At 50.0% G+C, this 14,769-nt stretch overlaps 4 protein-coding genes across 4 annotated transcripts; 1 reads left to right on the top strand and 3 right to left on the bottom strand.

The window, feature by feature from the left end:
* Window positions 1–676: 676 nt before the first annotated feature.
* On the bottom strand, window positions 677–1,757 carry Asppvi_001337 (forkhead box transcription factor; the record flags this gene model as incomplete). The annotated part of the gene is made up of 2 exons (XM_043297634.1): window positions 677–1,174; window positions 1,266–1,757. 2 exons carry the CDS (start codon window positions 1,755–1,757, stop codon window positions 677–679), a joined length of 990 nt encoding a protein of 329 aa, XP_043153569.1.
* A 1,960-nt stretch (window positions 1,758–3,717) lies between these two features.
* Asppvi_001336 (splicing factor cactin) lies at window positions 3,718–5,630 on the bottom strand (the record flags this gene model as incomplete). Its single annotated transcript, XM_043297633.1, has 5 exons — window positions 3,718–3,735; window positions 3,810–3,842; window positions 3,893–4,519; window positions 4,578–5,054; window positions 5,115–5,630. 5 exons carry the CDS (start codon window positions 5,628–5,630, stop codon window positions 3,718–3,720), a joined length of 1,671 nt encoding a protein of 556 aa, XP_043153568.1.
* A 360-nt stretch (window positions 5,631–5,990) lies between these two features.
* Window positions 5,991–7,650, top strand: Asppvi_001335 (uncharacterized protein; the record flags this gene model as incomplete). Its single annotated transcript, XM_043297632.1, has 2 exons — window positions 5,991–6,815; window positions 6,868–7,650. 2 exons carry the CDS (start codon window positions 5,991–5,993, stop codon window positions 7,648–7,650), a joined length of 1,608 nt encoding a protein of 535 aa, XP_043153567.1.
* A 270-nt stretch (window positions 7,651–7,920) lies between these two features.
* Window positions 7,921–12,172, bottom strand: Asppvi_001334 (WD repeat protein; the record flags this gene model as incomplete). The annotated part of the gene is made up of 2 exons (XM_043297631.1): window positions 7,921–11,752; window positions 11,928–12,172. The coding sequence occupies 2 exons, from the start codon at window positions 12,170–12,172 to the stop codon at window positions 7,921–7,923; spliced, it is 4,077 nt and encodes a 1,358-aa protein (XP_043153566.1).
* Between the last annotated feature and the right edge of the window lie 2,597 nt (window positions 12,173–14,769).

Here is a 14,769-nt window from a genome sequence, read left to right as displayed (position 1 = left end):
GTTTTGTGTTCTGACTCGTGTACATGAACGATCTATACGGATACAGAGTACATCGGGCAGCATCCTCCGTCCTCGATGACGCGAGTCCTACGACAAGTTGACATGGATGCTGAGAGTCTGTTCGGAACTGGCATTACCCTATCATTATCTCACCATCATCGTCGCGTCACAGTTTGCAATGATGTCCACATGATCGACGCTAAATGAAGAGACAAATCAAATCCGCCTGGAGAGGTAATAGGAACCGGACACATAACAAATAAGAAATCTTCGACTCCAGCCAGGAACCTTTTTTCACTCTTACTAAGCCAGAAATGAAAAAGAAAATGGATCAAAAAGGAAAGTGCATCGACATGAATTCATGAACAAATGCTGGCTTGGACTGGAAATAGTCAGCTACAGTACATGTTTAGTTAGAGTATGCAAGTCAGCTATCAGAGCGCTGGCCCTGGTGTCTCAAATATGTGTCTGACTGCGGCCCACTTTCTTCCCTCAATAGTCCAGAAATTGTGATACACGGTTGAAGATCTGACGAGGGTTCCGGGCCGCTCCACCAGCCATGGTTATTAACTGTAGGTAATCAATGGGGTAATCAATGGGGAGCGATTAGACTCCACAGCAACTCCAATCCCGCTTTCATATGCAAAACAGTACTCTTCGCTAGGCCCCCACCATGTCATAGAACATAGGGGTACAGGGAGGGGGCCTCCGTGCAGCCAATGACGCTAGCCAAATTGTACTGTTCTGCTGACGGTCGATGCATGAGCGTGGCAGGACCGGACGCACGGGTTGGTGACACTGTCGTCGCCACAGAAGTAGCTGTGCGAAGGTACGGGAAGTGATTCCCCATCTGTGACGGTAGCTGCTGCTGCTGCTGCAGAGGGGCGGGATGCAGATACAGTCGTTCCCTTTGTGCAGCGTCCTGCTGGCCTCCTGTCATCAAAAACATCTGGCCGCGATACTTGGCTGCAATCTTGGTCGCCTTCCCTCCTTTGGCCCCAGATCGTTGGCGCTGGGGAGCCGGTGTATCCGAGCCCAAAGGCCTTTTGTGATTTGCTTGCTTCCTGTATCGGGTAGTCGACTGGATGCCTTTCGTGTATGCCTCGTCCGTAAGGCGCCAGTAATTCAAGGCCTTTTTGCCATTGGGAGATTCTACCCTCACGGCTTCAAAGCCCTGCGAGTTAAGTCGCACCTTAGCACGCAACTCCAGCAGAGATCAAAGCAAAGAAAGGGTAAAACCATGGAGTATCAGTGGGATGACATACCGCATTCATTGAGAGATTGTGTCGGATACTGTTCTGCCATCCCTTTGAGCGTTGGTCTCTCCCCTTGCTCGTATTTTGCTCGAACCAGCTATAGATCTCTTGAAGAGTACGCTTCCTATCAGGAGCGGTCTTGAGAGCTTCCGCGATCAAATGAGAATACGGAAGGTCTGTGGGTCCACTGTCGTCTGAAATTGCATTTTTTTCTGTTTCGTTGCGCTCAGTTCCTCGCTGAATTTCCGTTCTCTCACGGTCGACACGCTGTGAAGAATTCGAAGACGTAGCTGACCTTGTTTGGGGACTGGGTGTGGTATGCATCGTCTCTGACTGTTGTAGAAAGGGTTCAGCGGCTGGTGAAGGCGTAAGGTAGATCTGAGAATCAGGGCCATTGCGACCATGGCCCTCTACTGCCTGGATCCAGTCCGACGAACTTTCAGTCACACGAGGGTACCCAAACTGAATATCTGCCTGGTCCGGTCTGGAGTAGGGCGCCATCGTATGAGAGGTCCCTTCATCACAGTATGAAAATAGATAAAGATTTCCATCTTTGGGAGCCTCCAGCGGCGACGTAGAGGCACTGAGGGGATAAGCTTGAGTGGTACTGAGCGCCCATGGGTCAGGAAAAGTGAATGCTGTCTCCAGGGTCTCTGGGCTGCTTGAACTTGAATTCACCCACACTATTGAGCAGGGATTGGAATTATCAGGATTCTCTGCAAAAGATCCATCAGACGAGGGGGATGATGATTGCGACAGCTGTGAAGTGAAATGATGATATGCTCCCTGGTCAGAGTTGTTTCTAGGTAAATGGTAGGAGGGAATGGAGTGACCCATATTGTCTGGTCTTAACACAAACTAATGTCAATCACAGGCTGTTTTGAAACTCCACACAACCTTGTTGAACTGACATCAGAGGATAATATCCGCAGAGAAGGGATGATAATAATAGAGTTTAATAAGGTGTAAGACTGCTCACAAGAGAGAGAGCGAGAGAGATCAAGCGCACTGATGAGGGGATGGCTCCGTTAGATACACCGAAGTGTAGATCAGAATTGTGGAGAGTAAATGCGAAAATAAAGAGATAGAAGCCAGAAAATTCGAAGAGGCCCAGAAATTGACAGGTATTCTAAAGACAAAGAAAAAAAGGAAAAGGAAAAAGAAAGAAAAAGGCGGGACCACTGAGCAAAGAGAGAAGATGCACCAGGTCATTCAAGGTGAACTATCATGAGGTAAAAGTGTAGAGTGCCAGCTCATACCTAAAGTTGACGTCCTTCTTCCTTGTCGCCTTTTCTGCTGCGGACTACCCGACAGATTCATGCACATCTAGCCCCAGCGAACAAGGAGGAAAGGGTCTGGGACTAGTTTTTGGCCGTCATGCGTCTTGAGTCTGATGTACTCATAAAATGGTCGTGCTTCAATCCATTCCTTCTACAGGAAATGCTTTCGCAGGCTGTGGAACAGGGATCCAGTATAAGGACGCAACTAATGAACTCTGTGACTGTGAAGAGGCTGGATCTGGTACTACAGAGTGCTGCAAAGGATCAATTAGTGGAATCTTACAAGCTAGGCCGACCGGGATTATCTTAGAGCTCGCGGATAGCGGACGCCTGCAGAGGGTCTTGCTATGGTCCATACTTTAGTACATAGAGCAACCGAAAATGGAACAACGAGAGCACGAAAAAAGAAAAGAAAGAGATACAGAACAAGGGCCTTTTCTGGAATCGATATTGCCACAGCGTCTTGAGGAACCCCAATTGCTTCTCTTTCAATCCATCCTGCAGATGCTCAAGCAATTTCTCTGTTCCCCGTCCAGCCGGAACCCGTCAAACGGCCTGCAGGTGGCATAGGTGTCACCATAGCCGCCCCTTCATCACAACCGTCTCCGTTTCAATTTCGTGGCGACGATCCGAAATGCGATAAGGTACCCAGGATACATTGCCGGCTCCAAGGTGATCTCCGTCAGCATCGCTCGAAGTCGAAAAGTACTTAAGCATCTTAAGCGTCGCCCCAAGGATGCGGATAAGGACGAAAAAGTGCAATACTTTTAAAGGGGTTGCAGATGAGGTGGATTTAAGCATCAGATAGTGATTTCCCGCACGTGGAACCTCTCATATGCGAGTGCGGTCGTAGAACCGGAGCCAGACCCTAGTTGACATCTCCGCAAGGTAAGGTAAGTTTGTATGACATGTCTTAGCCCTTCGCCTAAGGCACCTTAAAGCCACGGAGGTCGGTCGTCTTGAGATCCAGTGATGAAGCGGACGGTTAGTATTTCCCGGCCAATCATAGCACAGGATTTCCTTCTCGCAGCAGATTGCCCTGAACCGAAATATTCGCGAGTATGGGATCTACCTCCAAGATACGTAGTTATTGGGACATCGAGAGCGACTGACCACAACGCAGACCGCCCAAGAGGTATAAATAGGCGAGATCGCTCGATCGGTAAACCGGCATTGACGCTTCACTTCCGGTAGTAGATCTATAACCAATCAGTATCTGCTATTCTGACAAGCAAACTGCGACTCAGGTTAGGAAACTGGGGGAAAAGCTTACTCGCTTGAACTGAAAATGAAGTTGTAAGATTCCCTGGAGATGTCAGTACTTGTAAGTGCAATAGAGGTGCCGCCAGGGTATACCTTGTCAAACGTGCTTTTAAATCCCCTCTCTCTCTTGGCGCTATAGTCCCACTCTTTGTCTACGATACGAAAAGCGATATCTTCGTACGGGGGTCCAGCCATGAACCGAATAAGGCATGTATCTTCTTCGCCAGCTGCGGCAAATGATTGTCCGCGTTTCCGTCCATGCTCGCGTTCAATGCGGTACGTAGGGGCTTTTGTTTTATCGATAAGATCCGGATAGAAAATGTTGAACTTGTAGCCCTGCACAACTTTTGGTGGCGGGTTGTCATGATCATAGTGCGTCTGGTTGTACTTATTCCACTCATACCCCATTTGCACCCGGTTGAAGTACCGCGGCTTGCGAGGTCGGTACTTGCTGGCCCACTGCGGTTGCGCACCCGTGCTGACAGATTCCTCGCCCGTAAAGATCTCCTCGTTTTCACTGACCCCTTTAGCAAGTTCTCTCTCGTAAAGAGCTTTCGTGGCTTGCGAGAAATCCTCATTGGGAATAGATGAGAAGCGGGTGGATGCTGCAGCATCAGGCATGTTTGTTGTCTGGTTTGCGGAAGCTGCAGAGGGTCTCTCCGTCTGCCGCTGACGAAGGGGAACAAAGCCCATCTTTAGAATCTTCTGTCGTTCGCGTGCCTTCAAGCGTAGTCAGCAACAGACTGGGACCACACATACAACAGCAAGGGCAACTTACCACTTGATTAAGGAAAGCTTCTTCATCCAATACTTCCAACCCTTTATCCTCTGGACGAATCTGGAGCAATGGCTCGGGATCTAGATCACGGAATTCGATCTCACCAAGCTGTTCCGGTCGTTCCTGGTATGTCTGAATGACCGGTGCGAGAGGAGCCAGTTTTGTTCGGATAGATTCAGCCTCTTCATACTGTTGTTTGCGCAACCCTCTGACACGCTCATCGATCACGGCCTGGTAGACGTTCTTCACCTTCGCGCGAGCTTTCCACACCGTCAGGCTGCGCAAAAGCTCTTCCCAATAATCGGTGTCGATAGGCTCGTTAGAGTCCAGCTTCTTCCGGACCTGCACCTCAAGGGTCTCGAGTTGCTCGTATGTTTTTGGGCTTAGAAGTCGATTGATGTCAGCGGCAACGGAGCTGAGAGCACGTCCTTCGGGGGCAGTCGTTTTCTGGCGATCTCGGCAGATAACCTTCATTGTCTGTATGGAGGCACGATATTAGTCTCCAGCAAATGAGAACAAGACGCAGATTAGACTTACTTTCCAAAAATCCCTATTCTGTGAATTCTTCTCCAAGCTCAGAAATGTATCGATATCTTTCTCCAACTCGAGTAATTGACTCTGAGATAACCCTTCGAAAACGCCATCGGGATCCACCAGATCCAGCTCTGAGTCCGCAATCTCATCGTCAAGAGGATTCCGTGTTGGATCAATAACTCGCAGAGTAACCGTAAGCCAATCTATTGGTTTCGCACGACCCTCTTTGACTCGGATCTCGGCCTTCTTTTTCGCTTGCTTGAGAACAAACATGTCCTCCTGCGCCACCCATTCACGCACTTGCTCATCCTCCTGTAACTGATTGAGACGCACCTGGTCTCGCATGCTCCTTACCGGCGGCTGCGATGATCGGCTGTTTCCATCTTCCCATTTTCTACCGTCCCGCTGTCGGTCTCTCTCGTCGTATTTGCGGTGATATTTCTGGGGCTGATGCCACGACGAAGGGGAGCGAGAGCGGCTTCGCTTAGAGCCGGTTCTGTCGGGGAGTCGCGACGACATCCTCGTCGTCCGATCGCCTGAAATTTCGTTGAAGAGACTTTCGATCGCAGTAGTATGTTGTTGAACGTCGCGATGGCCGTCACTTAGGAAGATCCGCGAATAGTCTGGCCTCTGGAGAAGCTTCCGGGTGGAAGGTTAACCGAGCGGCATAGTTTCCGCAGTTTCGCACGTGCTTCGCTCCGCCATCACGTCAAATACAACTGGGAGTGCTGCCTGGGATGATACTAATCACTTACAACTACCCAGCGAGAGATTTTGATGATGTCCTCGAAATGGAGGAGACTTCATCTTCCAAAGCAGGATGGCTTGCCTCCTCTTCTTTTGAGATACTCCAGAACACTAGATAGTTACGATGTTTACATGACTGACCTTTCCAATATCTGGACCGAGCATATGAGTCGCCGGGACATTCTCAACAGAGCTGATGAAGATGCTACTACAATTGACCCGAGCGAAAACCCAGATCAGCTTGAAGTGCTCCTTGGAAAGATAGGGGAAGCTCTAAGTGGCGAACCTGGCTGTACTGCATCGCTAGAGAATGGATTGCAAGAGGATTCTATGAAACTGACAGTATCAACAAAGCTTCCTGCACCGTTGAGACCTTTAATATGGATTATCTATCTTTCGAAGGAGCCGCAGTATTCTACATCTCAGCATCTTATACTCCCATTACTTCGAGCAGAAGCCGGGTGGGAGTCGCGCCAGCGAACTCTCCTTGACCACCTTAGTAAAAAAGACTGGGTTCTAGGAAAGCTGTTCGATAAGATCGAGGGCATGGGTATCGATCTGAGCACTATTTTTCCTGGAATCTCTGGCCTACGGAAAGCTCATGGGGATACGTTGCTCTCTCAAGCTGCCAATTACATCAAAGGAGTGGCGCCTTTTGATGAACAAGAATGGCTTGACGAAGTCGCCAAATCATCACCTGATTCAGTTGTTGCTGCCAACATTTTAGCGGAAGTGTCTGGATCCGCAGACACCAGAGAGGTAGAGAGACTCGGCCCACCCCCTGACAGTTGGTGGGTGAAGCTCGCAGCAGCCAGAGCTACCAGCATGGCGTCTCCAAAGCGTGGACGAGCCACCAAAACCCCCGAGAAATGCCTTGCGAAAACTGTTTCAGAGATGCACACGGAAACAGACAACGATGACCTCGATGACCTCGATGATGATGATGATGAGTTTGAGGTTCGTGTAACCCTTGGCTATCCCTGTACTTGTTTTAATGGCATTGCTTCAGCGACAAGAGACACCACCCAGGCTCAAAAAGGCCAAGGAGCCTGAAAGGCAATCCCCCGCTACCACTGCTACCACCGCTGGAACGGACGGTGAGACGGATCACGAACATGAACCCATGAAACGAAGATCTCCTTCGCCAGAGAAGCCTCCAGCAAAGAAATCAAAAGGCCTGGGTATCATAGGCGGTAAAAAGCAGCTCAAGCAAAAGCCTCCAACACCCTCACCGCCATCTCCACAGCGATATCTCGCATCACCAACATCAAAAATCCAAGAGGACGAGGACACGGACTCGGGTACCGACCACGACGCTCGAGACTCACCCTTTCCTTCTCGAGCACCGACCACTCCCAAACCCAGCGCAAGTACAACCACTGCCCCGAAACCGCGCGGGCTAGGCGTCATCGGAGGCAAAAAGAAAGAACCATCACAACAACAAATTTCTCAGCCTTCCCTCTCCCCGGAATCGCAAGGAGCCATCACCTCAGAGCCCAAGCTGAAACGAGTTGGCAAGCTGGGTATGATCGGAGGTAAAGCCCGCAAGACCAGTGAGGTTCCCCAATCTGCCTCCTCCTTGACTCGGGCCGAGACGAGGACACCGCCGCCTCCAGCAAAGTCTGAGAGCGACGAGGCTTCCCAACGAGGTGCTGTAAAGCGATCCCCTTCGCCTGTAAAACCACCGCCACAGGAGACAGAGCAGGAGCGCGCTGATCGCAAACGAGAGGAACTGAAAAGGGAGCTTGAGGCGAAGAGCAAGGCTCCGGCGAAGAAGAAAAGAAGATTCTAAGCTAGCTTTGGGCTTGTCTAGAAGAGAATGTGTTGTGGATATATCAGTACTTGTGGTTCTAAAGCGCTTGGAGCGCATTTTGGATATCATGTTCTTTTCAGCATCTGATCCGTCTATCTTCCTTCGCCGGAACCAAGACGCTGCGGCTAGTCATCTATCACGACCCTTTAACCATCAACTTATAACCTGATTCCCATTAGTGACCATCCTAAAAGTTCTATACATGTATACAGTAAGGCATAAGAACACAAAGGGCGCGGCCAGATGTTGTCAGATGTTAATTACGCTACTGCCCCCGGTACTCGCCCGCGACGGACCACTCCGTCGCTTGCCTTGCTCGCTCGGCGTCACTAATCGTACTTTCTTCGGTGACATCATGCCGGACGATGATGCCTCCCCCGTCCCGGCGGACGCAGGTGAAACAGTGCTTCCACCTGATGCGGCAACACCGAGCATTCCACGGACCTTTTCGACCGCTTTGCTCTCGCCTTTTGCCCATGGGTCGCGTTTGACGAACCCCAATCCGGCTTTTCTGCTAGCAGCGTCTCGCTTTCTGGATTCATCTTGCAAAACCGCGCGATTAAACTCACGGCGTGGTCCAGGTCCACAGTCGTGCATACAGCCAGGGGTGGCGCAACCCCCTTCACTGAAGGACGGGTCGCTCAACCACGCGGTAATACAAGCCATGTGGCCTCCGTGGCCGCAACCTTGACACCAGGTCCAGAGAGAGGAACCCATTGGTCGAGGAACGGTGTAATCGCCCAGCAATGCACCATCCAAACGCTGCAGCTCAGAGGGAGGGATCTGCTCCGTCTTGAGTGAGGACCGCGACGAGGATAGCAAATGCGAGGTAGCCTCGGAATGCTCTTCGGAATCGGCGAATGATGAGATCTGCTCTGTAATCCAGTCGGCCGGTGGGTCAACGCTCATGCAAATGGCACAAGGTTCTTGCGGGGTATTGCATTGGTAACAGCGACGGTTATCCTGTTTCGGGTTTTCGTATGGTCGCTTGCATGTGAAGCAGAACACATTTATGAAAGTATTCGTCTGGGCGTACTCATACACCGCTGGATAGGATGGTACACACAAAAGTCGAAGCTCGGCAGCCTCCAGGTACATCGACTGGCGTACAAGGTGCTCATGGTAGGTTTTGAAGATGAGCTCACTCTCCTCCCTTGGGAGAAGTTTCTCACATTCTTGGAAGAGTACGCGTAGTTTCTGAAGCAGGTGGGCAGCAGACTGTATGTCAACGTGCGTGCTGCTGTGATTATACCTGATCGCTTCTTTCAGCAGTATTTCTGGCCCCCAAGGCTTGTTTCCGCTCAGGTCGGGGCTGAGAGGAATAACGACTTCGGAAAGGTCCTCCGTCGACTCAGGTACAGATCGCAAATTTGGTGCATTCTTGGCTGATGTTGAGCTGTCCTTAGGAATCTGCACAGGGCTAGACTCCGTTAGAAGTGGCGGAGGGCTCGAAGGACGTTCCAGATGAACGCGGCTACCATCAATAACACTGTCTTGAAACAATCCGTCATCCTGAAGGGCCTGATCATTCAATATGGAGGTGTGAGCAAGCTCTAGATTCTCATGCTCGCGAGTATAGTCCTCAATGAGGGATTCATCCGTTTCAGCAATCTTCGAGCTATCGTACAGTCTTGCCGCAGAGGAAAATGACGTAGCCAGTGATTTGGAAGGATGTGAGCTTCCTGTGGATTCTGAGAACATTGGAAAGCTCTCTGAGGATTCATGTCTGTGGAAAGGCGGTGGCCTCTGGGGCTCGATATGAGACTCGAGCGATAAAACTTTCTTAGGAAAGAGCTTATAATCACGAATCGCTGCCCTTTTGTCCTCCAAATTTTGGTCAAACTCGTCTCCTGACGCTCCTTTGACATAATCCGGGTGATTTCGAACACGCCAGTCCGCCTGACGATTAATGGCCCGCGGTGCTGATCTTTGGTCACTTTCCGGACTTTGAATCGCCGATGTCCCAACAAGGTCTCCTGGGTTTTCAAACGAACCCAGAGAACTATCACCTGCATCTGACTGGCGTTTTTCAAATTGGGGTATGGAATGAGGTTCGACATCTGACATTGACGACCAACCGTTCGAGTCCATCGTGTTCATGGTGCCTTGGTTGGAGCTCAAAACAGAGGGCGGTAAGGGCTCAATATCTGTAGCATCATCGTTCAAGGAGGTCATTTGCGAGTGCGGACTGCCCACGGACTCGACGGGAGAGTCCGGTAAGGGTCTTGCGAGAGGCGTGGTGATATTTGACGTGCTTTCAATTTCTGTTGTGGCATGCTTTGATGCATCTGTCTCCATTACGCCTCTGAACAAGCGGTTTTTCAATTTATCAGTCCTCCCATCTTCCAGGGCCGGAGGTCGCTCGGCACGTTGCCCCTCTTTGGAGAGCTTTTTCTTGACATTGCGTGAGCCTCTTTCCGGGGCCTGTCGTTTCGCCCTGGCCCTGAGTTCAAGCTCCTGAATAACAGCAAACTTCACTATTCTCCAAGTCTGAGCTAGCTTCGGCAACGACACATCCTCTGCGCGCTCTGAATTCTGAGTCAACGAGTCCAACAAGGCGCGCAGTACGTCCGCATGCTTGCGGCTGTCTTCAGGAGCTTCGAGTAAGGGAGTATAGTGGCGAGCAAGAAATCGAAAGACCGCCGGATCCAAAGTGGCCCCGGGAACGCTACCCACTACTCCGAGCTGGCGAGGTCCAGGTGGAGGAATCTTGGATAGCGTCTCTCCTAACGGAAGGACGGAAGGATTCTCGGGAGCCCCGGGCGGGGTACTGCTCAACGATTTAGAAGGACGAATGCTACTGGGCTTACTGGGTCGAGCGCGAATGGAGATAAATGAAGGTTCATCAAGGACATCTTCCGTCGGACTCTGGCTCAAAGGTTCTCCGCTACTGTGCTCCATCTCTAGACGATCTGTGAAGTCAGTAGCACTGAGACCCGTAATACTTCGCCGAGCTCGTTTCTGAGCGAAAGCAAGCACCTCTCCATTCGGGCTCCAAGCGACGGCGCACGTGGGCCGCTGATGGACCACATGCGGAGCATAACGGATATCGGTCTGTGTGAATGCACCGGTTTCGCCTACTGTCCACAAGAGATCCTTGGAATGCCAGAGCAGATCGGAAGCGTGAGAGTCATACCGATCAAATTGCCGGAAGGGGATATGTGGCCGTCGAAGGTCCCAGAGGTGAATCCGTGGATCTTCTTTGTCGTAGGATGTGACCACCTGGCAAGACTGCCAATCTCCGGATTCCTTATCCGTGGAGGGCGGGCGCCATCGCACATTGAGGACGGCCTGGGGTGTCCTGAACTGGAAAGTAGGCTTTTGTCTCCGCTCAGCAGTCGAGGAAAAGTCCCAGACTTTGACCTGCCTGTCTGTGCCGCCACTGACCACATGTCGTCCATCCGGGTGCCAATCTACTGAAAAGCACGGTCTGTCATGAGCCGTAATCCTCATTAATGGAGCACTGTTTTTCCGAGAGTCCCACAGCTGAATCGCACCGCTATCCGTAGCGGTCGCAAACACGAAACGGTCGCTCGGTGACCACCTGATGTCACGGACGGCGTCACTGTTGCCAATGTATTGTTCCTTACTCCCACACATAGACACTCCACGCTCGGCAGACGCTGTCCGCAAGTCCCACATCCGGATCGTAGAATCCTGACTCCCTGACAGAAGCAATGCCGGAGCGTAAGGATTGAAAGCTAGCCGATGAACCTGACGGCTGTGTCCTTGGAAGCGGCAAAATTCCAAGCCAGTCCGATTGAGATCATAGACGACAATGCGACCATTAGCCACAGCGGTGGCGATGGTTCGGTCATAATTGCCATGTGACCATTTCACGTCCCTGACAGTTAGCTGGTCCTTGTGCCGCGCGGAAAGCCCACTCCCGCCATGATGCGTGGAGGAGTAACTGATAATAGCATTGCGAAGATTGATTTCCTCAGACAAACGGTCGGGGGAGACGCGAATAGTCTTTAAAATTTCCTTCCCACCAATGACGGCGTGCGTCCGTTGCGGGGAGACGTCTAGGGCGGCTATGGGGATACCGGTCTTATGTGTAACAGTTTGGGATGCCCCAGGTCTGGAACTGACGTTAGTTCAATCGTTTCTAAGTGGCTTGGACTCAAGCTCTATGCGAGCGGTAGCCTCATAGGCGGTGGAGTGGTGGAAGCGAAGCCAAGCAAGGGAAGTAGGTGTGACAATGCTAAAATCAAAATGATAGAAACCCAAACCGAAGAAGGAAATGAAAGCCGTACAATGACTTGGACCTGGTTGGGCGGGGACCAGCAGACAGGTCTGCACGAACCGTTGAAGTATGCGGGCTGGGGGGCCGAGACCCAGAGAAAAAAGGCTGGGCAAATCTTGCTAGAGCATTGGCCGCTCGATGGGAGTATTTTTGACCTTGATGCACTGGCGCAGGAGGAGGAGGAGGGGGAGGAGCTGGAGACTGATGTGAAGTAGAAGTGTTGCCACGAGTGGGCAGTCGAGGAAGATCGGTCATGGTAGATCAAACGATGCACGACTCAGCATCGAGTCCAAGATCGTAGGAAGAAAAACAAAGCAGACAAGGTTTGTCGATCAAGACTCATCCTGATGAAGATCGAAGCTTCGGTCTCGATCATTAGGTAGGCCCCCAGCAATAGTCAGATGAGCAGCAAAAAATGCTTACAAAGATTGTGGAACAGAACACATAGAATGATACAGAGTACGGAGTAGTTAGTCACTTGATGGTCAACAATGGCAGCAATCCATGGATTGCCTGGGGGCGGGGACAGAAAGGGGGAGGCGGAGCCACTGCAGTTGCAAAAGGTGTGTACGGAGTATGCCTTCAAAGTAGAGGAAGCTGGGGAGTGGAGGTAGAAGGGCTTGGTCTTATTATTATTGGCTGGAACCAGACAGCGATGACCGAGTAAATGCAGCTCCAAAAAGAGACGGACAAGAAGGGGTACTTGGTTGGATGATGCTTGCAAGCTGGGTAGAGGGGAGGAATTGATGACAGGAGTGAGGATGATGCCTATGATGGATAATGGATAAACGGCAATAATGAATTGAGCAGGCCAATGGCAATACTCCACACTATGCTTCGATTGCTTGGCACACTCTCAAATAATGGATCAATGTACCTCCGTAGACAAATTGCAACGTTCTATGGATGTAGTCAGATGGTCATGATCAATTTAGTACCTTAGCGTAATAGAATAGAAGGACGGAAGAAGATGAGGATCAAAAAAAGAGTGGCAATGACTCGTGATGTGCGGGCTTTTGGGGGTGGGAATGATTTAGCGTCCAGAGTGGGTTCGTTTGTTTGCAGGCGGGAAGCAGCTAATCGATGATAGATTATCTTGAGGCTTTGAGCTCATGGAGCTGAGACTAACAATGTGAGACTAAATAATAATAGCAGCCACTCAGGTTGAGAACTCGTTGTACTAAGATGGAGTTTAGGCAGATAGAGTACCTAGGCAAGGTACTACTACTAGCTAGCAGTCTGTCCAAGGCAAACACTGGTATGTTACCTGTCCAGCTGACAGATCATAACCAGTTAGCAACAGGCAAGTTGACAAGGAGAATCCTTGGAATAATGGCTCTTGTGCACGGCCGTTGGGAAAGACAGGTGAGAAGGATTGCATATCATCATGGTTTTTGAAAAAATGTGTTGTCTTGGATACTACGTAGAGGTACTGTAGACATAGATGTATGCATATCGAATATCAAAGCGTTGGATACATGCATGCATGACAAGAGGCGGTCTGGAAGCTTTCTGCATCGATTAAGACACATGGGTAGTAGCTCACCAAACCAAAAGGTTAAGTGAAAAAAAAAGAAATGACAAGTCAGTTAATCTAAGTAATTGATCTGAGGAATCTAACTAGTCCACTATCTGGATCTGAGTTCTTCTATTAATAATGACTGACTTGAGTCTTACCTGGTGGTGTAGTGCTTTGAACTTTGTGTCTTAAACATCCATGGATACATACCAGCCATGAGAGATGTTTTAGATCATCCGGACACTCGGGACTGAAGGGTGGGACAAACTATCTAATCAGGGAAAAACAAATAACAAAACGTCAAGCGGCCTAACCAGGGCCTCAATGTACACAAATGAAAGAATCCGATTCGGATCTCGACATATTCCTCCATAGGTGTTAATTATTGTACTTTGGGTCATCAGGTAGATCTGCAGATGGGTTATGACTTCCCAGACGAGGTATAAATTCCTGAAGCGTTGTTTGTAATTGAACAGGTATACCACCCCTGAAAGCCTCAATCTGCTGTCAGCCACTTACGCAGATTGATACTACTCATACTTGAGGCATTGAAATTCTGGGCTGCACGTCTCTCATAGGGAATATTTATTGCTAAAAATTAGTGTCGAACGTCCAAGGTGCTAGACCAGCGTCATCGAATGCCATTAATTCAAATATGCAATTCAGACCACGATGAAAATCGGAAATTCTACATCTAAAGTTGGATTTGGACTATAGCCCAGCGTCCAGAGTACCCATAAGGCTGGCAGTTAACAACCTTCGACAAACAAAGCCGCATGGTTTGATTGCAGCTCGGACCATTCATCGATCGAGGTAAGCAGTAAATTCTTACTACCTGCGGTATATCGAAGATCTACCTTGACTGGTTCTCCAACGATTTCCCTGCGCTTGCTGACCAGTCATCTTTCTGTCTCACCCTAGAGTCTAGAGCGTTCATTGTCTCTCAAAAGGTTGGACTCGAGCACTACTTGCGTTTTGAAGCTCATGTCTGACATCCAATCTCTTCCATTCTACACCATAATCTCTCCTCCTCATCGGAAGGATCCTTCTGCTCCATAAGCCAATCATAACTTTTAGTGGAGCTGTTGGATCCCTGTAGGGTTTGGGCATGAAGCTCAGACCTTGCCTGTTCAATTTATAGAATCCCTTGAGAACGTTGCCAACTGGCGTCTCCATGGCCATTCATGCTTCTAATCTAGACAAACGATGACGGGAACGAGTTAGACACGATCCTTGATCCCGCGAAGTGGATTTGAGAGGGAATGGTCTTGAGGGAAATCAAAATTAAAGGAAACCCTTAGACGACAGGTCGATCCGAACAAAAGGTGTTAGA

This window comes from Aspergillus pseudoviridinutans (assembly GCF_018340605.1).
Source record: "Aspergillus pseudoviridinutans IFM 55266 DNA, scaffold_1, whole genome shotgun sequence".
Classification (NCBI taxonomy): Eukaryota; Fungi; Ascomycota; class Eurotiomycetes; order Eurotiales; family Aspergillaceae; genus Aspergillus; species Aspergillus pseudoviridinutans.
This window is presented reverse-complemented; position numbering and strand designations above follow the sequence as displayed.